The following is a 26,083-nucleotide window of genomic DNA, read 5'->3' as shown; positions in this document are numbered from 1 at the left end:
AGGTTGTAGCTATCGTTGTAGCCGACAACTTTGTCTTCTTCGTTGAAGTTAAACGGTCATTCATTCTTAACGGATCTTGAGGAGAAGAGAGGAGAATCCTAGGTTTTTGGGAAAATCTGAGCTTTGGATGCTTTGGATGCTTTGGAGAAGAAAGAAAGTGATTTAAAAGAAAATAAATTTTCTTTTATAACAAGGGCGAGGGCATACTTGTAATTTCCTTATTATTTCTAGTTTCGACCGTAACTTGACTATCCGGATTCGAAAAATGACAAACAAGTATTCCATTTTGAATAATTTTTTACTACGAATCTAATGGAAATGTCAAAATTTCCTGATTCTCCCTCTAACAAAAATTTTTTGTATGGGTCCCACTCGACGCGAAATTCGAGGATTTGTTAACTTTTTCACCCGAACTTGATTTCAAACTTGCTTATAGGCTAAAGTATATATTTCGATTGTTTTGAAACTAATGGCGAAGTCGATCTTCAATAAAAACGAACATAGCATAATCCGGGTACTTGACTCTAAGTTTCCTTTCTAAAATATTCTTCAAATAAATACTATCTGATTTCCTCGAGATACTAGTTAAAAATACGGGGTGTTACAAGACATGACTTGGCATCACGTTGATAAAGCCTTCATTCTAGATAGAAAGGTGATGGGATATCATATTGCTTGTTGCAATTAAGATATCAGAATGACATACAAAGAATGTGAAGCTGAACACCTAGGGAATACACATACAGACTACATTGAGGGATGTACATTATCCTAATACCACAAAGAGTCTCCACGTCAAGATAAACTCCTAAATTCATTAGTGGTAATAGTTTTAAGACTATGAAACTATCTTAGGGTCGACGAATGAGCACTTTGTTACATCCAAAATCCATTATTAGTGGTATCGCTAAATGAAGATGACAATTAAAGATTATTTGAATTATTTTGAACAATTGATTTTCAAAATAATACACTCGATTATTCAAAATGTAACAATCCAAAGAGTCATTTTTTAAAAAAGGTATATGTAAAGGTCAAGTGGGAGATTGTGGGATTATTATATACTTATTATTTTCTAATTAAAATAAGTTTATGCCCATTTCATACATAAAATTTTATAAATACTAGACTGTAATTATTCAAAATATGATGATTAAATTGAGAATCATGCATGTGGTATGATGATTAGTGAACATCCTATTTAATTTAAGTGGTATCCACCCAATACTAGAATTTTACAATAGGTAGAAAACTTAGTATCCGTCTTTATAAATAGGTAGTCATCCCCCCTCTCTACATACAATTATATTTTTGAAATGGAGGCTTCCATCATTAAGGTGCAGACAGAGTCGGGGTAGTACGCCTATTCTTCGCGAATCGAAATCAAAATATTGTTTGTGAATTATTGGAAAAGCAATTCTAGGTATTTTATATTCATGAATTATTTTTTTATTTATAGTTTTGTTTAAGATCAAATCCTAGAGCCATTCTTATTTAGATGAACTTTACAACAAAATGAAGAAATGATAAGGGTTGTTGTGTTATGTAGGAGGTTGAAACGAAGCGAGAAAATTAAATGACTAAGAAAGAGACACAAGGAAGGTGGTGGGATTGTGAATGTTAGGCCAAACGAAGGAAAGAAAAGATGAGAGTGTTGAACAAAAAGGAAGGTAGTGAAAGAAGGGACCGTTGCTCTATGAGATGACTAATCGAGAGGAAAAGAAGATTAGAGAGATGAAGAAATGTGATAGATGGACTGATTGAGATAAGGGTGGTGTTGTGAGAAGGGTGGATGTGCGTGGGTGTTGTGGCAAAAAATGAGGTAGATGGTGGGACTAAAAACAATGAGGTGGTGAAGGCGTTTGAAGAAAAATGAATGGGAAAGAAAAAAAAATGATGAGGGTTGTTAACGGTTGTAGTTGAAGGAAACGAAGGAGGAGATGAATGTACTTTTCTTCTTCTCATTTTTTTTGCCTTTGTTTGGTATGATTTCAGAGTTTTTTCCTATTTTTGGTGTCTATATTGAGAGAGAGTTTTTTTTTATAAGACTTCTTTTGTCTCTTTATAGAAATTTTTTCTTTCTCAAATTTTTCTTCTTTTATTATTTTTCATTTTTCCTCCTCTTTTTTACCAAACCTAGATACTAAGAAAGGTTTAAATTTTCTTCATAAAACCACATGTGTGTAAAGAAGAGGAGTACAATCCCATACATCTCGATAGGTTAACTGAAATTATTTAATTGATTTGAAAAAAAAATTAGATGGTTTAATTACTTTTAAAATAGATCGATCTTGAATTTTAATAATTTGTGAATAACAAGCTATTAATATTAGATTTAAAAAAAAAAAAAAAAACTATTGCCACCCTACTTTTACATTATTTAATATTCCATTTTTGCATTAGGGTGTATTAACTAAAAATTTAAATTTAAATCGATGATATTCCGATGTTCAATTTCTTGATTAAAAATCTAATTTTATTGTCTCACTTTGATCAATAGGGGTTACTTCATGTAATGAAAATCATCATTTTATGTGATCGATTGATGTCATCTTACGTGGTAAAAATCGTCTTTTTATGTGAAAAATTCATCATTTTATGTGAAAATCTTCCGTGAAAATTCGTCATTTCATGTGACGAAATTTATTATTTTATGTGATGAGTTTTTGTTATTTTATTTGACGATAGGTGTTATTCCACTTATATGAAAATCGTCATTTTATGTGAAAATTTGTAATCTTATTTTCTTAAGCATCGGAGGTCTCTAAATTGGCACGAATATTGTTGAAAGGTTTCCATTTTATCCTAGCCTCACATTTTTCTGTGTAGGTCGAATGTCAAGGGTATTTTGATCATTTTGTAAAAATTTTATAAATTTCAGTGAAAGACTTCTTCTGATTCCAATGTGATTATTTCTAAGTCTCGAGGTTCCATTAGCTAAGCATTGCAAGGTCTTTAGGTCATTGAAATGTGTGACGAACCTAAGCGTGTGTATTTATTAAATCGAATATAGAGTGTAGTAATCCTAAGCGTACGTAACTTCTATGTCAAACGTGCCGAGATAGAAAAAAATGGAATCACAAGGACTAGAAAGAGATTGAAGAATATCAGAAAAATGACATCTCACAAGCTTTCGACTTTTTGCATATTCTACACTCATCATTAAGAATACACAGTAACCGAGTGATGAATTGTCGAATTGGCAGATGCAAAAAATAGAATGTCTACAGAGGAAGAGTTTTAACTCCGTAAAAAAGTCATTTGATTTCAGATATGGTAGAGGCTCTAATTTGCTTAAAAAATTGGTGAGTGGCCAAGAGCGGTGAACAAAAAAGAGAGGAACAAGCATAATTAGAATAATTATTTGAGCAATTTGAAATTAAAACATTTTTATTTCAATTTTTTGAGTTGAGTTGTGCATATGATAGATAGATGAGTGGGTGCCAACCTAGTTGGAATGTACTCATACTATTGAGATGTAGTACCTCTCCTTTTTAAAATTTAATTTTGCAATCAATATAATACATTTAATCTTAATGTAATTTTACATTTATATTAATAAAAGTATGGTTGAAGTTTTTGATTTATTTTTTGTAATTTTTGTAATTTTTTTATTTTTTTATTATATAAGTTATATGGTTTATATAAGTTATTATGTTATAAAAATCATAAATATTTAATTTTTACAAGTTATTTATATAATTTCTATCAATTATATAAGGTTACATGTGCATAATGTATACTTTACATGAGTTTATATAAGGTATAAATTATAATGTATACTTTATAAAAGTTTTAAAGTTTACAATAAGATTACATATGATATTTATGAATGATAATGTACTTTTTATATGAGTTTTATTTACATATGATATGTATGGTATATATGATAATGAGTTAAGTTTACCTGAACCCAGAACCAAAATCGAAATGAGAAGAAAATTTAAAAAATATTGAAATTTCAAAATTTGAATTTTTGGGTTACCCAAACCCGATTTTGAATCCAAAAATTACAATTCAATTTGGTTTTGGGTATTGCCTTTTAATGAAAGTCAAATAGAACCCCAATGCCTTCGGTACAATTTCAATTTTAACTATATCCAAACTGAACACAAAAATTTTGGTTCAGTTCGATTCTACCTGGATGTACATACATTCTTTGCATGTTGAAAGTGAAACATTGATCAGCTAGTAAAGTTTATGTGTGATTGTAGTACCCCGCACACTACATTGTGTCAATATTGTTCCCATTTAGCCGCCACGTGGGCCTCGGGTTTTGTTTTTGGCACGTGACCAAGTCATGCCCAAAATGCCTCGACATAGTTTAGTAGCAGCTTGCCACTTATTAATACTTTAAACACCCACTTCCTGGGTGATGTGGGATTAAACTCCTCACCCCGAGACTGTACTCTCAAGCTTGGGCTCTCACCCCCTTTGGCTACACATGTCCTCGTGTGAGCAGGCATTTCCCCCACCACATAGGGGCAAGGCTTTGATATCAATTGTAACGCCCCACATGCTACACTGTGTCAATATTATCCCCAGGTAGCCGCCACGTGGGCCTGAGATTTTATTTCTGGCAAGTGACCAAGTCACACCCAAAGGGCTTCGACATAGTTTAGTGACAGTTTGCCACTTAATTAATACTTCGAACACCCACTTCCTGGGCAATGTGGGACTAAACCCTTCATCTTGAGATTGTGCTCTCAAGTTAGGGTGAGACCCAAGTCTATAGGAGGCACAATTTCGGGGTGAGGGGTTTAGTCCCACATCGCCCAGGAGTAGGAGTTTGAAATATTCATAAGTGGCAAGTCACCCATTCATAATGTCGAGGTCTTTCCCTAAGGGGAGAACAAAACCTTGCAGGGAGGAGAAAGGGCGAGACCTATAGATTCCGACCCAAAGAGGACAATATCGAACCAATACGTACTCTAATACCACAGTCAAAGCCTTTTGAGAGTGACTTGTTCATGTGCCAGAAACAAAACCCCAGGTCCACGTGGTGGCTAACTGGGAACAATATTGACACAGTTTAGCATGTGGGACGCTACAGTTGGTATCAGAGCCTAATGCCTGCATGTTGGGAGGATGGCTAGCTCACACAAGGACATGTGTTCCTGAGGGGGGGGGAAGGGGGTGAGACCCAACCATGTAAGAGGTACAGTCTCGAGGTGAGGGGTTTAGTCTCATATCACCCAGGAGTAGGAGTTCGAAATATTCATAAGTAGCAAGCCACCCCTTCATAGTGTCGAGGCCTTTCACTGAGGGGAGAACAAAACCTTGAGGGGGGGGGGAGAGAAAGGGCGAGACCCATAGGTTTTCGACCCAGAAAGAACAATATCGAGCCGCTGCGTACTCTGATACCACAATCGAGGCCTTTTGGATGTGATTTAGTCACGTGCCAGAAAAAAAAAAAACCCTAGGCCCACGTGGCAGCTAATTGGGAACAATATTGAGACAGTGTAGCGTGCGGCACTACAGTGTAATACCACAAAACTAAGATTGAAACCCACTTCATAATTAAACCAATAAAAATAATATATTCTCTATTTATAACCGAAAATATCAATGATTACACAAAGCGAACTCCTAGTAGGAAAAAAATTAATTTAAACATACGTTTCGTCAAGTTTCCTTCTTCATTTATTCTAACCTGCAAAAGCCACCCTGTCAGTTTCTCTCAAAATGGAATCTACTCTGTGAACATTTATACGCCTGTCAAAAATGAGATGTCAATCAGTTATCTTAATAAATATAAAACTGTATGAATCCAATGTAATTTTTAGCATTTTTAACCTTAATTATTTACATATTTAACTTGATATTTTTTTTAATTATCAAAATTATTTAATAAAAACCCTATTTTAAATTTGAATGTCTGAATATTGTTTATTTCCTCCTCTTTTGAGCAAATTTTCTTCATGGGATGGGGGGTATTTGAGTCATTTACATATCTTGGTTTTAAAAGTAATTTGACCTTGGAACTTGGAGGCCTTGGGGAACTTGGAGGCCTTGGAGTGGTAAATTTGCATCCATCCTTCGTGGAAAGGTCAAGGCTTGTTAAAAGCCGTTATTTACCCACAATTATTTTTAAATTGACAAATTTACCCTTAAAACTACCATTTATAATATTTAAACTATTTAATTCTTTGAGGATATTTTAGTCATTTACATCAGTGGGTTAAAATGATTAGAAAATGGCAAGGTGAGGGGCTAAAACGGCCAAGTAATGGGAGCTAAACAAGCGACGTGTAGTAGAGAGAGAAACTCGTAACGTTGTTTTGAAACACTCTCTCTCTTCACCTCATTTACAGAGCTCTTTCTCTCTCTAGACCCCAAATCCCGCGTTTGGCCCTTAAAATTCCCTCTCTTTTCTAGTGGAATCTCTCTTACAAAACCACTATATTTGCCTGAGTTTCAGTCCCATTTCTTCATCTCTCTCTCTCTCTAGTTCACTTTAATGGCGGACTTCCCTCCAAACTTAGATGATGGAGAACTTTGGCTTCCGTCTGATATTTTACCAGACGAAGTTTCATCCAAAGTAACTCCTGAATTTCCATCTGAGCTTACTTACATGGAAGAACTCTCTCAACAACTCTCTGCTTCCGCTTTGGTTGAACGATCCCAAACCATCACTAAACCTCCCCCAAATCTTACCCAGAAATTTCAGGTTTCTGCATTTCTGTTAAATTTCTTTTCCGACCCAAAAAAATTTTGTCACCTAATTCGGGTTTGCTTTGGTTTATCTTTTGTGGGTTTGTAGCAGGTTGAACCGGTACGCCGGTTCGGTTCATTTGGTCCACCCCGAAGTGGTTTTGCTCCTGGTCATGGTGGTGGTTTTCACCATGTTTACGTTGCTGGGCGTGGAAGTTTTGCTGTCCGACCGAGGCCGGTTTATCAGTTTCCTCTGGTTAAACCGGCTCATACTCAGGTCGAGTTAAACAAGAAAACCGGAACGGTTTTGTTTGATTTCTATTTTTGGGTTGTTTTATTTAAAACTTTCCTTTTTCAGCTTTAATGGAGAAATGGGTTTCTTTTTTTCGCTCTGTTGTTTGCAGGTTGAGAGGTTTGAACCACCAAGATTTATGGTTCTGCAGACGCCGCAAAACCAGGGTCAAAACCGCTTTTTGCCTTTTCAGATAAATGGATCTTACAAAGATGGTGGTGTTGTGAAAGAATCTGGAGGTACAGGTGTTTTCTTCCCTATCGTTAAAGCTCCAGCTGATGTCAAAAAGAAACAGAGTAAGTTAAAAGACAACCTTGAAATATATCTTTAATACATTTTGATTTATCTTATAAGACTGTTTTTGTTTAATCTAGACATGGTTGAACCATAAAGAAATTTGAGAATTTATTTATTTATTTATTTGAAGGATTTCTAGTCATGAAAGTGTCCATATCAAAATAATCCCATTTAGAATAGTAATCCTTATTCCATGATTTCATAACTTGCATTCGTAACCTTGAATTTTATTTTTTTAATTTTAGTTCATATTTTATTATTTAAAAATTATTTTAATTGATTTTTTAAAATTGTTAAGATTGATTAATTTATTTTATGGGTTTTTTTTTTAATATTAAGTTTCTATTTTATTATTTATGAGTTATTTTATTTAATTTTTGTAATTATTAAGATGATTAAATATATATTTTTATTCATATTTTATTATTTAGGAATTATCTTATTGAATTTTTGAAGTTATTAAGGTTAAGTTAAATGAATTTAATAGGTTTTTATTTGATTTTGTTTAAAGTTATTATTTTATTTTATTTGTGAATTGTTATGGTAAGTTTTATATTTGATTTTTTTTCATAAAATAATTTTATTATTTTTAATTCTTCACACATTAAATAATGCAGACAAATCTCATAAACTATTTTCTGATAAAATATAATTTTTTTTAAAATATTTTTGCCAGGTGTGCAAGCTGGGGAGACTGAACAGAAACGCCACCGAGCCAAAAAGTTCACTGGGAAGAAGCATGCTGTGGGACTGAAACCTCCACCTGAGAAAGGCTTACCCCAAGACTGGACCTACTGAGCTCTCTGTTTGTTTCTCTTTGTCTAGTGTTTAGAGCAAATAATAACTCCATAGGAGAGAAGGAGGAGTTTAATAAGAACAGAATGTGAAACAGCAAATCTGGGGTTTGTAGTAGAGCAGGGGAAAGAAAGAAATAAAAGGGTAATGTAGTAAATTATCAAAGATTGTGGGTAAGAAAACTTGGTAAAAAATAAATAAATATTTGGAAGTTTGTGGGAATTTAAGAGCTGTGTAGTTGTGGTTTTCTGATTTTGTTGTGTTTGGTGGGTAGAGCCCAGATGTGACAGTCTACCACAAAGCTCATGCCATGTTTTATTTTATTTTTTAAAGATTTATTTTTAGAGCTTTGTAGACTTGAAAAGAAAAGTAGGAACATTTATTGCTTTTCTACATTAAAAAAAGTATTTGAAATTCTCTGGAAGAATGTCACACAGAGGGACTTTGACCTATCTATATCTTTTGTCATGGCTTCTTACCTAAGTTGACATGCCCTTTGTGTGATGTTATTTGTATTAGAGAGATGAATAAAATTGGGTTGACCAGATAATGGCTTTGGATTGATGCATTCGATCCACTTTGTAGGGTTTGAACTTAGGATTTACTAATCCATGAAAGATCACTAAAAATATGTTTTTGTATAGATTGTAAATTATTGAATAATTTTAGAATAGTGAATTCCCTATGTTAGAAATTTATTCTTGAGATACGTGTTAGTAAGATATTAATAATTAAAATACATATAAATCATGTTGGATTTGGCACTTATAAGTGAGTCGTGCAGGAGTAACATTAAAATTGACAGTGATTCTCACATTACTGATGTCGAGGTGCACACATAGTCATAGATGTTTTTCACTTACATCTTGATGACAAGTATCTATGGTTCCATACATACATCCACGTCAGCAATGTGAGATTAATGTTAATTTTAATGTTACTTCAGCATTTTCCCTGGTAAGATTGGTTTTTTGGAGTTATTTTTATTGAGTCACCCAGACTTCACCCTTCCAGAATGTCAAAGTGATGTTCCTCAAAAGAGTGGATGAGATATAAGTTGACACAGGACATGACTCTAGGTGAGGTACATTAGGGTGAAGGTGTTAATGACCATTAGAGAAAGGTGGGAGAAGTGCAGAGATTGAAGGTGTTTATATTCTGTATGTGGTGGGGATGTAGTAGGAGAAACCTGCATACTTTAATTCTATTTTTGTCATAGACAACCTTTTATATTTAGGAAAATATGATCTTGTAGGCCTTTCTTTTTTTCAAAAACTAAGACAGTTTAAGATGCACTTTCTAGAATATTGTTTTAACAAATTATTATTCGATGAAATACACAAAATTTCCTTATAAAAGCTCTGAGAGGCTCCCATGTTTCAAAATTGATAATATGCACCCTAATTTTTCAGTTGTAACTGGATAATCAAATTAATAAAAATTAAAAATTAAAAACAATTCAATTAAATATCTCACTAGGGCTAGTAATGTATCAGTTTGGTACCGGATCATTGCCACTACGATATCGATTCATATGTTTTTAAAGATGTATTTGATCTAATCCGAATGGATTAATGAATATGTAAATCGAATTCGATCAGCTTCATTTCATCCTTAATCCAAAATCGATTCTAACACGTCTTATCTTCAAATTATCAACATTCAAAAAAATTTTAAAAATATGAAATCATATAAAACTTTTAAAAATCTACTTTCCTACTATAAATATAGAGGGAAATAAAAAATGATCTATATGTATTTATATATGAAATTAAGAATAATAATAAAAATTATTGAAATATGTTCAGATTAGTTTTTTCTTTTTATCGGATTGGGGTACATCCTTATCCGATCCAAAATTATTTCGGACCTAAAATTTCATTCCAAATCCGATCTGAAAATCCAAATTTTCATGTTGTTTCTAATCGATTTGAACATCGGATATATTTCAGATCATTGTCAGCCCTATATCTCACCACCTTAAAAAAAATATCAAAGTATCCAAAATACATTTACTCAACTCTTTTATCTTACCTTAGTTTTTCAATAGTTATTGTGATGCATTCTGATGATTTGTGAAGGTGAATGGAGGACGGCATATTCATCGTTTTAAAAAATTTAAATACAACTTATGATCTAAGTGAGGTAGATTATGATGAAGATACCAAGCCATTCATGGCTTTGGGTGAGATAAGTTAACTTTCACTTAGTCATCATTTAAATGAATGATATAGGCAATGGAGAAAGGTAAAATAGGTAAAGAGAATGGAAGTGCTTTGGCTATAAGTGGTAAGTTAATGAAATATAACAGAGACAGACTTACTTCAATTATCTTTTGTCATACCCAATCTTTTATATTTAGGGAAAATGACCTTATATGCCTTGCCACAAAGAAAAGTTTGATAACATGCCCCTTGACCCCAATCTTCTCTTATATACTATTGAAAAATGACTTAAAAAACCTTGACTTTTCTTTCCAAAATCAGCCTTCAATCTCTTTGTTGATGATGATGTATACGATGACGATGATGATGTGCATGATGCTTGGGTTTTCGGCCTAGCGAGGGATTTTAAATACCAACATTTTTCAATTAACAAGAAAAATAAACTAAACTGAAATGAGGGAAATTACTTGTTAATTTTCCATTTTTCACTAAAAGAATAGAGTAGATTACATAGTACCCTAATACAGGTTTTTCTTGCTAAATGCTCCCTAGTTTTCGCATGGTAATTTAAATAATTCAACTAATATAAAAATTCAACTAAATAACCCCGCACGTTAAGAAAGTTTTGAAGTATCCGAAACATCCTAACTCACCTCTTTTACCTTGCTTGAATTTTCCATGAGCTATTACAACACATTCAAACGATTTGTGTTAGTTATTGGAGTGATAAGATATTCATCATTTTGAAGATTTACAAATAACTTTTTATTCAAGTTTTCATTTTGTTATTATTATTTATGCATTTTGAATATTTCGTAAAGATCTATCAAATTGTGAATTCATCAATTTTAAAATGTCATGAGTTATCTATGGTTGCAAAGTAGTGAATTTGTCACTTTATTTGTTTTAGTAGATTTGACGCTTTGTAAAAAATAGTAAATTCATCATTTTTTTTAAGTAATGAAAATTCACTATTATTGAAGTAATGAATTCTCCACTGGATAAATCTTTGGAAGATACCTAAAATGCATGTATAATCTATATAATAAAACACAAAATGTAGATCCCACTTCAACTATAGTTTTGTGGGGGATAAACGTCCCCTCCAGTTACAATGGAGTGGGATCGACACTACCCCCATTTTATTTTCCTTTTCACCCTTTTCAAGTTTTTTTTCTTTAATCTTTTTTTAATAGTACCCTCTTTAACTTTATTATATTTGCACTTTTATCTCTTTAACCTCAAAGAGGATGTCCGTGTCATAGGCACAAACAAACTCTAATTTATATAATAAAACACAATGGTGGACCCGACTCCAACTACAATTTTGTGGGAGATAAATGTAATTTTCAACTATAATAGAGTGGGGTCTATACTATAATTACTTTTCTTCTTCAAACTTTAACATTATTATCTTTCCTCCCCTCCCCTCTTTCAATAATATCCTTCTAATTTTACTATATTTTCTTATTTACCCATTTTTTTTAATAATAACTCTAACTTTACCATCTCTTCTCTTTTCCCCTTTTAAACCCAAAGAGATGACACGGGGCAAACTCTAGTAATAGCAAAATATATGTCTCGATAAATAAAAAGTACTTAAATCTTCAAAATAATAAGTATATCATCCTCACATGGTTATTCTTGGTCCCAAATCATAAGAATGTATCACAATAACCATTAAAAAATTTAGGCATTTTAAATCATTTTGTAAATTGAGAATGCATTTAGTTGAAAATCTTTATTAGCCAAATTATTAAGTTACCAATTGAAAATTATGTGGCATTTAGCAAGAAAACTCTTTGGTAAGGTTTATTAACTAATCTTGCCCCCAAAAAATATAGCTCAAATCTAAACCTGGTTTAGTTTGTAAGTAAAGCCTTTTGTTCGAATTGTATAGAGATGAATGATAGCTTTTGGGTTGAAAACCTGTTCGCTCCTATCTCTATGTTGTTAGACGTGTAGATTTGTAGTCGTGTGTTGCTATTGAGAGAGTACATGCGGTTCGAAAGTCGAAGTTACAAAAAATATACTTTATAAAGTGAAATCTAGTTAATAATTTTATGAAATATGAAAGTGGGCCCACTAATCACATGAACTTTTGGCCCTCTCTAAAAGTCAACTTTGAACAAATGATTTCTATGGTTGGTGCATTCTATGATGAACAATAATCATGGTTTCAAATTTGTAATTTCAATTTCTTAATTAAATTAAACCCAAATAAAATAGTTGGAAATCATTAATCAGCTATCATCAAAGGGTCAGTGAAACACCCCTCCCCTCTCCCCTCTCTCTCTCTCATGGTTCTCTTTTGGCTGGGTGGGGCCATTGGTTATTAAGGTAGGTAGTGAATCAGTTAATGTATATAATGACTTCAGTGCCTATTTACTCGTATGTTATTTACCTAAAACGTTGGGAAATTGGCTTTGGCGCAGTGGTAAAATTAGTAATAAAGATTTTCTCCATGTAGTTATGTGTTTGAAAGTGGGTGACCTCTTGATCTTATTGTACGTTAAAAAACTTTCATTGAATCGGGATGTGCTATTGTCGGGATGTAGGATATCCTATCATTATAAAAAATAAAAAATAAAAATAAAAAAGTTGGGTTTGAGAGAGGATAATCGGTTTGGGTGATTATAAAAGCACCCCACGAATTAATAAAAACAACCTGTATCATAGTTGGATTATTTTATCTTACAGGGGTTAAAATTTTTGAAATGAACCGATTCTTAGTGAGAATGATCTCTACATCATAGAAATCATCATTACCAAAAATCAGTCCATTTCCAAATTTCAAATTCCATCAAAATTAGTTCAAGAATCGTAAATTATTTTATTTAATTTTTTTTTAAACTAGTTTTGATAGGGTTAGGAGTTTCAAATGAGGTTATGAGGATGATCTCTATAATGAGCAGATCATCCTCGCAAAAAATCAGTTCATTCAAAAACATTTAACTCATATAAGACAAAAAAATTGACAACGGTGTGAGTTGCCCTTATTGATTTGAAAATGTGGTACTCATATCAAGTAATATAAAAATCGTATTTTTAGCAATACTCTCCTAGTAAAATGTTTGCAATTTGGAAATTCTCTCCTAAATACAAATTACGTCTTCTTCTTTAATGATTCCTATCCACTTTCACGTCATGAAGTACAATATGAGATTCCAACATGAGATTACTCTAGCACGATTTATTACTTATAAAAAAAAGTCACATTGTTATTGGATGAGAAGTCTAACATACCTCCACTTTGTCCTATTCCATGTCTCGTATTTGTCTCCCCTATCTCCCTTACTTGTCTCACATTGCCTATGTCGGAATGTGGGATACGCACTTTGTTAAAAAAAGAAAAAGGGGGGGGGGGGGGTTGTTGAGAGGAGGGTAATGGGTTTTGCTACTAATTGAATATTTGTTACCTATCTAATGTATGAAGTAATAATAAAAAATCAGTATTTTTAGCAATATCCCTAGTATAATGTTTGGAATTAGGAGATTCTGTCCATGCCTCCATAAATACAAAATTATGTCACAAAAATCACATTTTTACTTTTAGCAATACCCCTTTAGATTTTTATTTGGAATAGACTATTGGGATAAGTAACTCATCCTGAATTTTTTTTTTTTTTTGTGTGTGTGTGTGTTTTTCCAACCATCTCAACTATATGTTTAATGGTGCACATAAAACCTTGTTTGATGTTATAAAAATCCAATAATAAACTTAATAATTTATTCAACTTCTTTAGAGTCATCCCATCATCTTCAACCTCTCTAAAAATCTTATCTTATTAAGAGATTTTAATGTTGATCTTGAAGTTGACTTAGTTGAATATGATTTTAGGGAAATTCAAGCTCTCTTGGTTTTTTTATGTTAAGAAAATCCGTCATCTTGACCCTCCAAAAAAATATCCTATAATGTTCTTGATATTCAAGATTGGAAAAGATTCAATTTGATTTTAAAGACAACGGGAACTTAAGGGAGAAAATATTAATAATAAACAAACAAGAGAAAAATAAAAGCATACCTTGTACTCTTGTAGGATTCGTTGTCTCCATAATATTATTGATTGCTTGTTTGAATTGTTGCACGTAGTGAGGTAGAGGTCGAGTGGGAAGTCAAAACTGGATTTTAGATTTGAATTTTCAAATCAAATAATGAAAAAATAAATAAAAATTAGTTGATTTTATATGATATATGAACTTAATTAATTGAGGAATCATAAATTTAATCTCGAATGTTATGATCCATCTAATTAATCACCAATTAAGGGGCATGTCACGAACATAGTTTCAAAACTTGCCCAAGATCAAGACGCATCGTCCTAATCATCTTGATATCAGATATGGCCGAGATAGACGGACAAGTCAATGAATCAGATGAGATGTAAAATCTCATGTTCATTTTTCTCATTATTGAATAAGACATCTCAAATCTATTGAAAAACTTGTCCAAACGACTTAGGTCTCTCTCATTCATAGACGAGAAGTCAAAACAAGTTTTAAAACCATTGGTCAAGAGTTTCTAACCATACCGATAAATCTGAAATATTCGTCAAAATAAGAGCCACGTGTCATATAAAAAGAAGGATTCGACCTAAATTTTGAAGTGGACAGGCGGCTTGAAAGTTTTTCCCTCTCTTTTTAGAATCCTCTCCATTTACCGTAGTCGCGCCATCTCGAGGAACTTATAATTAGATAATCTTCTTGCTTTTAATTGCAAATCTCGAGAAATATCAGCGGCATGAGTTTGTTAAACGAAGGTACAACTGTTTTTAAGTTGAAAAGCTCTCCTCAAATCATGATTTACTATGAACCGTGTTCTGTGGTTTACACCTAATTCCACCTAAATTAAAAAAGCAACCAAAGGCAAAACAGAGGCCAAAAAGAGAAAAAAACAGGGAAAATCGACCTTCGTCTCTTCCCAAAACGAGAAAATATGACAAGAAATCGATGGCAGAAGATTTGAATCTAATCCGATTTTGAAGAAATTGAAGTAGAAAGGAGAAATCTTAACTACCCGAAGCTTGTTGATCCGATTGAATGCAATGAAAAGTCAGAATATCGGGGGATTAGCATAGAAATCGATAGAAATTAGTGAGATTCGAACTCATTTTGATTTGAATCGAAGAAAATGAGGGCAATCGAAGCTAAATGCATGTCTTTTTAGAGGAGGTGATCTCTGATTTTAATCTAGAATGGTGCGGACTGCGGAGCTGTGGATGATCGAGGGGTTATAGTAATTAATTTCTATTTTTTCTTTTTGATTATGATTGATCGAATTCATGGAGTCTCGAATGGATCAATACGAGATCATGGAGCAAATCGGACGTGGAGCTTTTGGAGCTGCGATACTTGTGAATCACAAGTTGGAGAAGAAGAAGTAAACGTTTGTTTGATTTCGTCTTCTATTTCTTTTTTCTTTGGAAATTTTGTAGATCACGCTTCATTCACATCTTCACTGGTGAATTTAAGGTATGTTTTGAAGAAGATCCGGCTTGCAAGGCAGACTGACCGATGCAGGAAATCAGCTCACCAAGAGGTCCATCAAATACCTAGATTTCGATTTCTGATTTTGTTTCTTTTCTAAAGTTGTTTTTTTTTTTCTTCACATTTTTTGAAAAATTGGACTGTAGATGGCTCTCATTGCTCGAATTCAACACCCTTACATTGTAGAATTCAAAGAAGCATGGGTGGAGAAGGTGAGAAGGTTTCTTAAAATCGTCAAAATAAAGCTTTTCTTTCATATCTACCATTTTGTTCCTGAATTAGAGATCGTAAAATTCATAATATAGGGTTGCTATGTTTGCATTGTCACGGGATATTGCGAAGGTGGAGACATGTGAGTCCCCTTCAAAATTTTGAATTTTTTTTGTTATATATTTTTTTCAATAAATCATAAGTTGATCTCTGTTGCTTATTACCTATTAACAGGGCACAGCTGATGAAAAAATCGAATGGGGCATTGTTTCCAGAAGAGGTATGATGATTTCCTCATTTGTTTTAATTATTTAATTTGAGTTTATAACTATTTCTTGATAATTGTCACCATTTCTCAGAAACTCTGCAAGTGGTTCACACAACTATTGTTGGCTGTCGAGTATTTGCATTCTAAATTTGTTCTACATCGTGACCTAAAGGTTTGTGAATATTGGTAAAAAACATTTGAATTTTCTCTACATCTCCTAAGACCGTATAGTCATTTACTTTAGCATCTATTTGGCAGTGTTCCAACATCTTTCTCACCAAGGATCAGGATATCCGTCTTGGTATGTATGTTAATATTTTGATGGGTTAATTGATTTTTTTGCTGCTATCCTTTATTTTTCTAATAAATATTTGATTTTTATTTTATAGGAGATTTTGGGCTTGCTAAAACTCTAAAGGCAGATGATCTGACTTCTTCTGTAAGTTCATTCCTGTACTTATAATTTACTTTTATTCACCTTTTGATGATAATTTTCAAGGATAGCTTGTGTGTCGTGTCGGTTCTGACAATCACAGTTTAAATGGCTTGAAGACTTCAAAGCAAGTGTGTCTTTTGTTTGTAGAAGGGAAATGAACTCGTGAACCATTCGTTTCTCTCACTTAGGATTTTTTGCATAACTAATTTAAAAAATTCTATGAAAGTTGTACCCCGATGTTTATGCACAAACCATTAGAATCATCAATGGTCTAACAATAACACAGGTTTAGCCTCATTCTTGCCTGAAAGTCTCTGCTTTGGTTATCCTGATTTTGTTTGTTTGTTTTTAATGATCTATTACTGTTTTATTTCCTGTTCTGTTTGTGGTATCATTGCGGGTTTATCTGAATCAATGGTACTAGGTCGATGCATGCATTACTGTGACAAACATTTTCTGTTTGTTGTAGGTTCATAGATGCATCCATAAAGATTTTTTTGAGGAATTTTATTAAGACATTAGTTCAATAAAAATGTTAAATACTTATAGTACTTCATCGTGTTTGGAGATAACTAGTTTTTGTATGAATTAGGTGGTTAATTAATGCTTAGAATTGACATTGTCTGAACACTTGGATCCACTCTGTATATGTATTTTTCCAAAGAGGTGAAGTGATAGGAAGATGGAATAGTAGCGCTCCTTGGGTAACTGATGATTGGCTTGCAAATTTTGTGCTTAGGTCGTCGGAACTCCAAATTACATGTGCCCAGAATTGCTTGCTGATATCCCTTATGGCTTCAAGTCTGATATATGGTCTCTAGGTACAAGAAAATTTTTCTCTTGATAAGGATTATAATGTTCGTAGCCCCGCTTTATTTTTTTAGAACTTTAATTTCTTACAATTGAACAGGGTGCTGTGTTTATGAGATGGCTGCTCGTCGCCCTGCATTTAAAGCTTTGGTAAGATTTTTCTCACCCATTTGCTTTACTTAAACTCTTATAATTTTACAGTGTTATAAGATGCTATACTTGGTGCCTGAGGCTTTACTTGGAAAATGTCTTTCCTGAAACTCAAGAAGATAGAAGAATTATTTGATACTGAGCACTGTCACTTTTTTTTTTTTTTTTTTTCCCATTTGAACACTGGGGTGAGTAAATTTAACCCTACTAATGTAACTTAATTGATTTAAAGCTTGAACCATGCTGATGACTCTCTACTTTCTCATGATAAGCAGAAAATCTCTATGTTATATTATGGAATGATAAAATAATGCAAGAAAGTGCTCCTAAGTGAAAATTATAAACCTATATTTTCTCTCTTGGCATGCTCAAGACATAGTCTGGTTTAATTGTATTGCTCTCGTTTCTCTTTGGAGATCTTAATCTTATTAATTTTGTTTGCCAAATCTAATCAATTTTGTTTTTGCCAAATGCAGCTTGTGTCCTTTGCATGTATAACCTTGGCATTGTTACAGATAATTATTTGGTTTTATTTTGACCCAGTTTCTTGAATGTGTTCATTACAAATTTATCTTTCTTGGTTTTTTTTGATAGGTAGAGCTTTAATTATTACAGAAGAAAGAAAATAGAAGAGTAGCCAAACTATGAACTCATATTTTTTTAGTCTCTCTACTTGTCAATGTTAGCATCCTCATTTCTGCTATGCTCCACATTCAGCTCCATAAAGCACAACTAGCCTTACTGCTGTCCTATAATTATCAAGCTTTGATTCTAAGAGCAACATCTTCGCCAATCTATCCATCCTCGTGTATAATACACTTGAGATGACGAAAATGGTTGCTTCAGGGTATTTTCAGACTATCATTTTTTACTAGACATTCCTTTTCATGGGTTTCAAGGCTAAATTTACAATCTATACATTTGGTATTGGCTTTACTTGCTAAGTCATTTGCTAATAACATTCTCCAAGATAGTTGTTCTTTTAATATGAGTAGTTACTAGATCTAGAACTAGAACCCACAATATGGATCCAAAGCCTATCCTTGATGTCAATAAATTGTTATGGGGAACTTATTTTTTTCCCGTCCATTTGTTCTCACACATACATAACCCTTTCATGCACGTCCTTAATTATATCAATATGTCTATTTAGGACTCCATTCTTTCACAATACCCACCAAATTAACTCTCTAGAAACTTTTTCATATGCTTTCTCTAATTCCATAGACACTGCATGGAAACTGTTTAAAATATACACAAATAATATGACTGAAATAGTTTGAAAATAATTAATGATCTCTGATGGTAGCTCATAACCATTCCCAATGGAACTTCCATTGGTTTCTTATGGTTCCTTGACTACATGTATTTAAAAGGAATCCTTGAAATACATGATAGTCTAGAGAGGAGAAACAAACAAAATGGAACAGGAAGATGAGAGTCCCATTACTCGTATTTTTTTCATATGTGGCATTACAGGTACATAGTTTATCAATGGAGATCTGTGTCACCATTCTTTAGCCCAAGTTCAAAGCAACTCAACCAAGAGCCCACTCAGTCCAAATTCTGAGTCTTGGTGAGTTCATGTGGTCTCATTATGCCTTTGGATCATTAACAATCCTTCAAAAAATAGGGAGCGGGAGAGAGCTTAGTTTTTCTGGACGGTCCTTTGTGGATTGCAAATGCTCATTAATCTTTCACATGTTTTGCAGTACTTTAGTCAGAATTAGGAAAATTAGCTCTGTATGTTGTACCCTAATGTTTGAGTAGCGTTTGCATGCTCTCTAATCTGCTGCAAGTTGTGTTCTATTTTCCACACAAACAACAAAATTTGATTGTATTGCACGCTTTCCTTGAACTAGGAATCCCAGTTTCTTATGTGAAGCCATTTAGAAAGCATGGAGGGTTAAAAGGGGAGTGAACAGTTTTTGCGTTCTTGTGGGTTGCTTCATTCTGTCTAGGTTTTGTTTGCATCAGTGCTCTTTAAGTTGTGGCCGTTTAGTTTGCAGTTTGGTAAATTTTTTCTCTTAATTGTGTTATGTTCAATTCATGTGACACAAATGATGACTCAAAGCATCTGCTTATATCACACCAGAGCAGTTCCCAATTTTTTAAATGAAAAGTTGCTGATTTCTTTCAATAGTTAACAATATGGACAGGCTAAGCAAATATAGGGTGCAACAAGTAAGATAAAGTGGAGTGCTAAGAGAAGAGAAGGATGAAGAAGAGCTTCATAAAGATCCCATCTTATCAGGAGGTGTTCTAAAGCTTCATAAAATTTCATATTATCTGTATGGGTTTGGGGTTCCCAGTTCTGTTGGTCTGTTCTTGCTTCGGACGCTTAGATAAAAAAATTGTACGATGCGTTATGAATTATTATACCATAGCCAAACAACATTCTCTCACTTGCTTTGCAGAGAAGTGAGGAGCTGATACCTTTGTTGAAATTAACTCTTTGTTTACACTGCATTTGCTCCTAAAACTTTTCTTCTATTTTATGAAGTACTTAATGTTGTATTTCATAACTTGAACTCATTTGCTCCGCTATTCTTCTGCTTTGCTACACTGCAATTATTTTCAACTGGAGCTTTTAGTTGGTTTGCTTGAGCTTTGTTTATAATGCAAAATCCTCGGCTTTGTTGAACCAGTCTACAACTAATAAACATGGCTGTTTAATTAATTTTATGATTCTGTACATCTGGTTTCAGGATATGGCGGGGCTGATAAGTAAGGTAAACCGTTCCTCCATTGGTCCTTTGCCCGCCTGCTATTCCTCTTCCTTGTAAGTTGGAATGACGCCAACACGATGTATTAGATTATATTTTAAGCTCATTCATTTTTAACTGCTAATATAGTGATCATCTTCTTGGTAGATATTTCACGAATGTATTTTCTGTTTCTTATTATGTTTAATCTTATGCTCCTTAATTTGCATTATGACATATCACGCAGGAGAACAATCACCAAGAGCATGCTAAGAAAGAACCCAGAGCATCGGCTAAATGTAAGATTTCCAACTTCTTGTGGTTATAGAATTCTGTTATTATTCACAACTGTACCTCATCTAACAATCCAGATGTATACATTGTTCAGGCATCCGAGATTTTAAGACACCCTTATTTGCAGCCATACATTGATCAGTGCTGTCAATCCTCCAACCCTCCTACAGCTCGTCCCCCAGAGAAGCCAATTTCCACTGTGTGCCAAACTTGGATGAACGTGGCTGAAAGTCAAAACAGTTATAGTTCTAATAGTGACAAAGATAGTCTGATTTCAAGTGAGAAAAATAACTCAGGATCAATGCTCAATTATGATCACAAGGCTCCTGATACAGTTATGGGTTCGACTGATTGTGTCAAAACAAATGAACAATATGTAACAAAACATGTTCATGATGAGCAAAAACCCAAAATTGAATCGAAGCAACAACCCAAAAATATTAAGAATCTGGTGGTGCCTCTAAAAGAAGAGGGGAAAGTTAGAGAAAATAGTTCCTCATTAAGCGGAAACCAATTAAAGGTTGGAGGTGTATCCAGCAAAAAACCCAAAACAGAAGCAACTCCTAAGGCCCCAAAGCTCAGTGTTGTGCACTCAGGTGTGAAGTCTAATACAGATATACCCACTGTTGTACCAGCAAAGACCAATGGTGATTCTGTGAAATGGGTCCAAGGAGCACATCCTTTGAAGAATCAGGTAAAAACTGACTCTCCTGTCTTTTTATATAATGAACATAAAGATTATAATTTATATTCCATATCTTACCTGTTACAGTTACCTTCATTTGAGTCCTCACCAAAGGCTAAAACCAGATATGATGGGGGTTCGTCTTCTGGTCCATTAAAACAAGTTTTGGGAGATGGTGTTCCTGGAAAACCAAGGCAACGAGTTCCTCCTTCAAATCTGGCTAGACGATCTTCCTTTCCAGGACCAATGAGATCTGCTGTGCTCAACACTCCAAACCCAGTGAACAATGGCACGAAGCTAGCCTCAACCCAAGAGCCTGGAAGATCTCCCAACCCGACACCCAGTGGTCTCATGCAAGGGACCGAAAGGACTCCATTTGGGGCATCTACAGGATTTCATACAGATAGCAGCAATTCAGTATCGTCTTCAAAGTTGACTCAAGGCTTTGAGCTATGTGACGAGGTAGCAGACCTTTCTACTAACTTGAAGGAACAGAGCAGGTGTTCATTGAATTTGATTCATCGTCATTGTGAGACCACACAGATTGAACGTTCAGAATGCCTTCCACACTCTACTGGACCTACTAATCTGTCAATGGAAAGACATGGATGTGATTACAGAAATGTATTGATGTTGACGGGAAATGTAGATCTCCATAAGAGTGCCAGTAATGACAATGTGAGTTTAAGTGCAGGTCCAGAGCCCTCCTTCCCGAGTTCTGAACAGGAATATATCTGTAAAGATGATATCCCTTTAAGCCTGCCCGATATGATGCCTCATTCAAACTCTACTTTCGCACCAAGTTGTGATGACAGGTTTAACATATCTGATTGTAGACCTGATATAATGCCTCAGTCAGACCTTACTATTACACCAAGTGGTGGTGACAAGTTCACTGTAAGGGAACTTATGTCATCCATAACTGATGTCACACATTCCGTTACTTCTACTCAAGAGAATTTGCAACCTGTAACTACAATTCCAAGTCAAATAGCTGAGAAACCGGTAACTGCCCATCTATCCTCAGCCTTTGATGATGTCATACATGTCATTCGACACAGTACGTTTCGTGTTGGGAGCGAGCTGCCCATGATGGAAACCGTAGATAGGGGGGATCAGAATATTTATGTGGGAAGGCTACTAAATGTGGCGGAGGAGGTGGAGAGGAGAAACATGACAACATTGGTAACTATGAAATCATCGAGTAATGTAGAAGCTGCGACAATGAAATCAAATTTCTATGAGGGTCCTGGCATTAAGGAAATGGATGTAAGAAACAATCACCCTCCAGTTCCAACAATTGATTTCCTTTACCCGACAAAATCCAATTCTTCTGAGGTTAACATGGTTGGTGCGAAGGAAGAGGAACCCCCAGTAAAGGAAGCTTTGGATGTGAAATCTTTTCAGCAGAGAGCAGAAGCACTCGAAGGGCTGTTGGAATTGTCAGCAGACCTGTTGCAGCAAAATAGGTTGGAAGAACTTGCCATTGTATTAAATCCTTTTGGGAAAGAAAAGATCTCTCCACGGGAGACTGCGATCTGGTTGGCGAAGAGTCTCAAAGGAATGATGAGCTCAGATGCTGGACGCCCTGCTTGAGAGAGGTCAGGTCTTGCATGTAAGTGTTCTCGAATTTTGTGTCAATCTTCTTTATTTATTTATTATTATTTATGTTTGGTTGCTTCGATTTCACCAGGTTTTCACCTATTCAAGGTTTCCATTTGAATTTTGAACAGAACGATTATATCTTTTCTTGTTTTGATTTTCTCTTAGTAAAATATTTTTTAAGTTTTATCGTCTATTTGTTTTGTATATAGAATGTATAAACTAAATAAATATGTTTTTTGGTCAAATGTTGAATTTGTACAAAATATGATTAGGTTGAATTAGGACTGTGAAGTGTTGTGTGTTTGGAGAATTAAAAGGACAAAACAAGAAGCATGTTTACTCCAACTTAGCAGCTGAAGCTATAGATGAAAGCTCCGACCCCATTAACACAGAAGTGATTGTTATAGTTCTGGAAAAGGCAACAAAACCGATCTTACCACTACCAATATTAGGTGAGAAATATGGAAATTTAATGAAAAATCCAAGTGTTGAAACACAATAACTTCATCACAATAAATATGGAACTACCACATACAATGGTTTTAATACGTGAAATGGCTGAAGGATATGTGCTATTTGATTTATAATTCTTCAAAATGTAGAGGGTGTTTGGTTTGGATTCTTGAATTCGATTCCTGCCCATACTCTGCTTCTAGAATCTAATATTATGTTTGGCTAGAATAGAAATCTGATTCTCTTATAAACAGAATCAGAAACTAGTTTTAAAAAAAAAAAAAACACACACACACACACAATGTCAGATATATTTCTTGCAATTTTGGAATTATTTTTTGGGGTGATAAAGGGACGTTTTTTTTTTTGCTTTCATATCACACTTGTAGAGAAGAGTCAGTAAAATGAGATTGTGATTCTAAATTCTGAGAAATTAGTCTCCAGAAATTGTATGGTGAAATGAGATTTTGGAGTCTGAAAATCAGTTTTCATAATCTGATAATGACAATCGAAAATTGAAATATGAATTCAAAACCTAACAATCCAAAATTCTGAATCTAACTCTCATAGTGTTCCTTAACTTGGATGCAAGCTGATACATAAAGGCCAATATCAAATTCACAAATCCAAACTTCAAGTTGAGGATTCTTATAGAGGTGATTCTATAAATGCTCTTCAATTGAAGACAAAGCTATCTCAAATGAGGCCTATAGGCGTGTTAGAGTAATTCTTTTTTGCTGGGTAAGCAAGACTTGAACCCACGACATCAAAGTTGCTTTGCAGTGTCTCAAACCAAACCAACTGAGCTATGGGTCTAAGCCCACTATGAATAATGGGAATCCCTCAACACCATTAGATCAAGTACATAGGGATTGGTATCAGAAGATCAACAACCTAAGAAATGAGATTATTATTAGCATTGATCTTGGAAGGAATATCAGCTTTTGGTCATATGTGAAATGAGAAGTTATTATCAGGGAAGGATCTCATTTCTGAAGTAAGGCAGGCAAATATGATAACACGATCAGTAGCGATAAATTTGATAAGCCAAATATGTGCCTGATATTAATGACATTGACAAGATTGGTGATCATGTAAATTTAAGTCACTAGTAGCTGGCGTTTGCAAATGCATTTTTATTACATAATTAGGATTTATGTAAGATTAATTTTAATAAATATATTTCAAAACATTTAAAGTGTTAGAATCCCTTGACTCCTAAGAATGACTCATGAAAAAAAACACATGATCTCAACCCTTTAAATGCAAAATCCAATGGTTGAGATTTATCGTTGGGATAAGTATACTAATCTCAATCATTGGATTTTAGTTTAAAGGGTTGGGATCATGTGTTTTTTTCATGAGTCATTCTTGAGAGTCATTGATGACCCCAACCCAAAATTAAATAGATTACATAATTTTATATCATATTTTGTGAGAGCTTTTATTGTAATTTACAATATTAATTAGGTGATTTTGAAGATAATATAGTAGAAGGATATTTTTATAATTTTGGAAACCTAACTATTGCTATGGTGATTTTTATAATTTTAGAAAACTAAAAACCAACTGGAAAATGGGGATAGTGCGTTTGTAATTCTATTTGTACGATGAAAATGACGGTTTTCCAAATTTTGGTATCAACAACACCAATTTGGCCTTCTCTCATAAAATAGTAGAGAATTAAAGTTTGTTTAATGATTTTCTAACACTCCCTTTGACACACACCCCTACGCCCTCACCACAAAATTGTAGATCATTTGCCTCACGATACACATAATCATAATTCTTTTTCTTGTGTATCTCAAATCAAATGATCTATGGTTATGTGATGGGACATAGAGGGGCATGCGTGCATGATTTCAAAATTGATATAAGATCGAGACATATCGTCCAAGTCGTCTCGATATCAGGCATGAATGAGATGGATGCACAGTCAATTCTTCAAACGAGATTTAATATCCCATGTTCATTTTTAAAAAATTTAGACATGTCTCAAACGTATTGGAAAACTTGTTCGAGATGACTCGATATCTGGCATGGACAAGATAAGACATGAAACAGAATTTTAAAATCATGCATGTGTGTCAGAGGGGGCGTCATATGATCACGATATTTATTGTGTTTACTCTTAACAGAGTAAATATTTAAGGAAAATTTATTTAATAGATCCTATGGGAGGGTTTTTTTTTTTTTTTACCTTTTAGAGAAAACCTTAATTTTTGAGCCATGATTTATGGTCCATTTAATTAATTTTTTCTTTCGTAATAATTTCACAATCTCATCTCTCCTCTTAATAATTTCACAAGCTCATCTCTCCTTATAATATTGTTAAGAGTACCCAAAGTTACTTTTTTCTCATTTTCTTCACATGCTCAGTTTTTAATGACGAGTACAATCATTTCTGATAATTTTTTGACCATGAATAAAGAGTGATATACTCCTAATTTTAAATATTTTGATGTATTTTTTGATTTATTTTGACAATTTATAATAAAAAATGATGAACAAAATTGATATTCCAAAATTTTCAAAGATTTTGTTATAACTTATGATTCAAGTATATGTTTTGACAATTATAACATGCATTTTATGTATTTCGAGAAGATCTACTCAGTATTGAAGGCAAAAAAGACAAAAAAGTCAAAAAAATAAAATAAAATAGGATCACATTTACATTGTCGAGTTAAATATTTTATTGTCGAAGTTCGGCATTTTTTTATATTGTTGAGTTATAACAATGATATATATTTGCCACAATAAATCTTAAAATTGTC

General features: G+C 33.7%; 2 protein-coding genes across 4 annotated transcripts; both read left to right on the top strand.

Moving 5' to 3' along the window:
• The first annotated feature begins 6,225 nt into the window (after positions 1–6,225).
• Positions 6,226–8,265, top strand: LOC147400148 (uncharacterized). 2 transcript variants are annotated; one of them, XM_086446649.1, is made up of 4 exons: positions 6,226–6,670; positions 6,767–6,931; positions 7,059–7,242; positions 7,920–8,265. In XM_086446649.1, exons 1-4 carry the CDS (start codon positions 6,461–6,463, stop codon positions 8,039–8,041), a joined length of 681 nt encoding a protein of 226 aa, XP_086302775.1. In that variant the 5' UTR covers positions 6,226–6,460; the 3' UTR covers positions 8,042–8,265. The 2 variants fall into 2 exon arrangements, with proteins under 2 accessions (XP_086302775.1, XP_086302774.1); XM_086446648.1 differs by having other exon boundaries at positions 6,764–6,931.
• A 6,756-nt stretch (positions 8,266–15,021) lies between these two features.
• On the top strand, positions 15,022–23,098 carry LOC147400147 (serine/threonine-protein kinase Nek5-like). Of its 2 annotated transcripts, XM_086445755.1 has the most exons (14): positions 15,022–15,583; positions 15,676–15,742; positions 15,837–15,902; positions 15,996–16,042; positions 16,135–16,180; positions 16,260–16,340; positions 16,427–16,469; positions 16,558–16,607; positions 17,344–17,425; positions 17,515–17,564; positions 20,273–20,346; positions 20,517–20,568; positions 20,658–21,257; positions 21,336–23,098. In XM_086445755.1, the coding sequence occupies exons 1-14, from the start codon at positions 15,486–15,488 to the stop codon at positions 22,842–22,844; spliced, it is 2,865 nt and encodes a 954-aa protein (XP_086301881.1). In that variant the 5' UTR covers positions 15,022–15,485; the 3' UTR covers positions 22,845–23,098. The 2 variants fall into 2 exon arrangements, with proteins under 2 accessions (XP_086301881.1, XP_086301882.1); XM_086445756.1 differs by lacking the exons at positions 15,022–15,583; positions 15,996–16,042 and having other exon boundaries at positions 15,670–15,742.
• The last annotated feature ends 2,985 nt before the right edge of the window (positions 23,099–26,083 follow it).

This window comes from Akebia trifoliata, chromosome 6 (genome assembly GCF_017979445.1).
Source record: "Akebia trifoliata isolate Shusen 1 chromosome 6, ASM1797944v1, whole genome shotgun sequence".
NCBI lineage: Eukaryota > Viridiplantae > Streptophyta > Magnoliopsida > Ranunculales > Lardizabalaceae > Akebia > Akebia trifoliata.
This window is presented reverse-complemented; position numbering and strand designations above follow the sequence as displayed.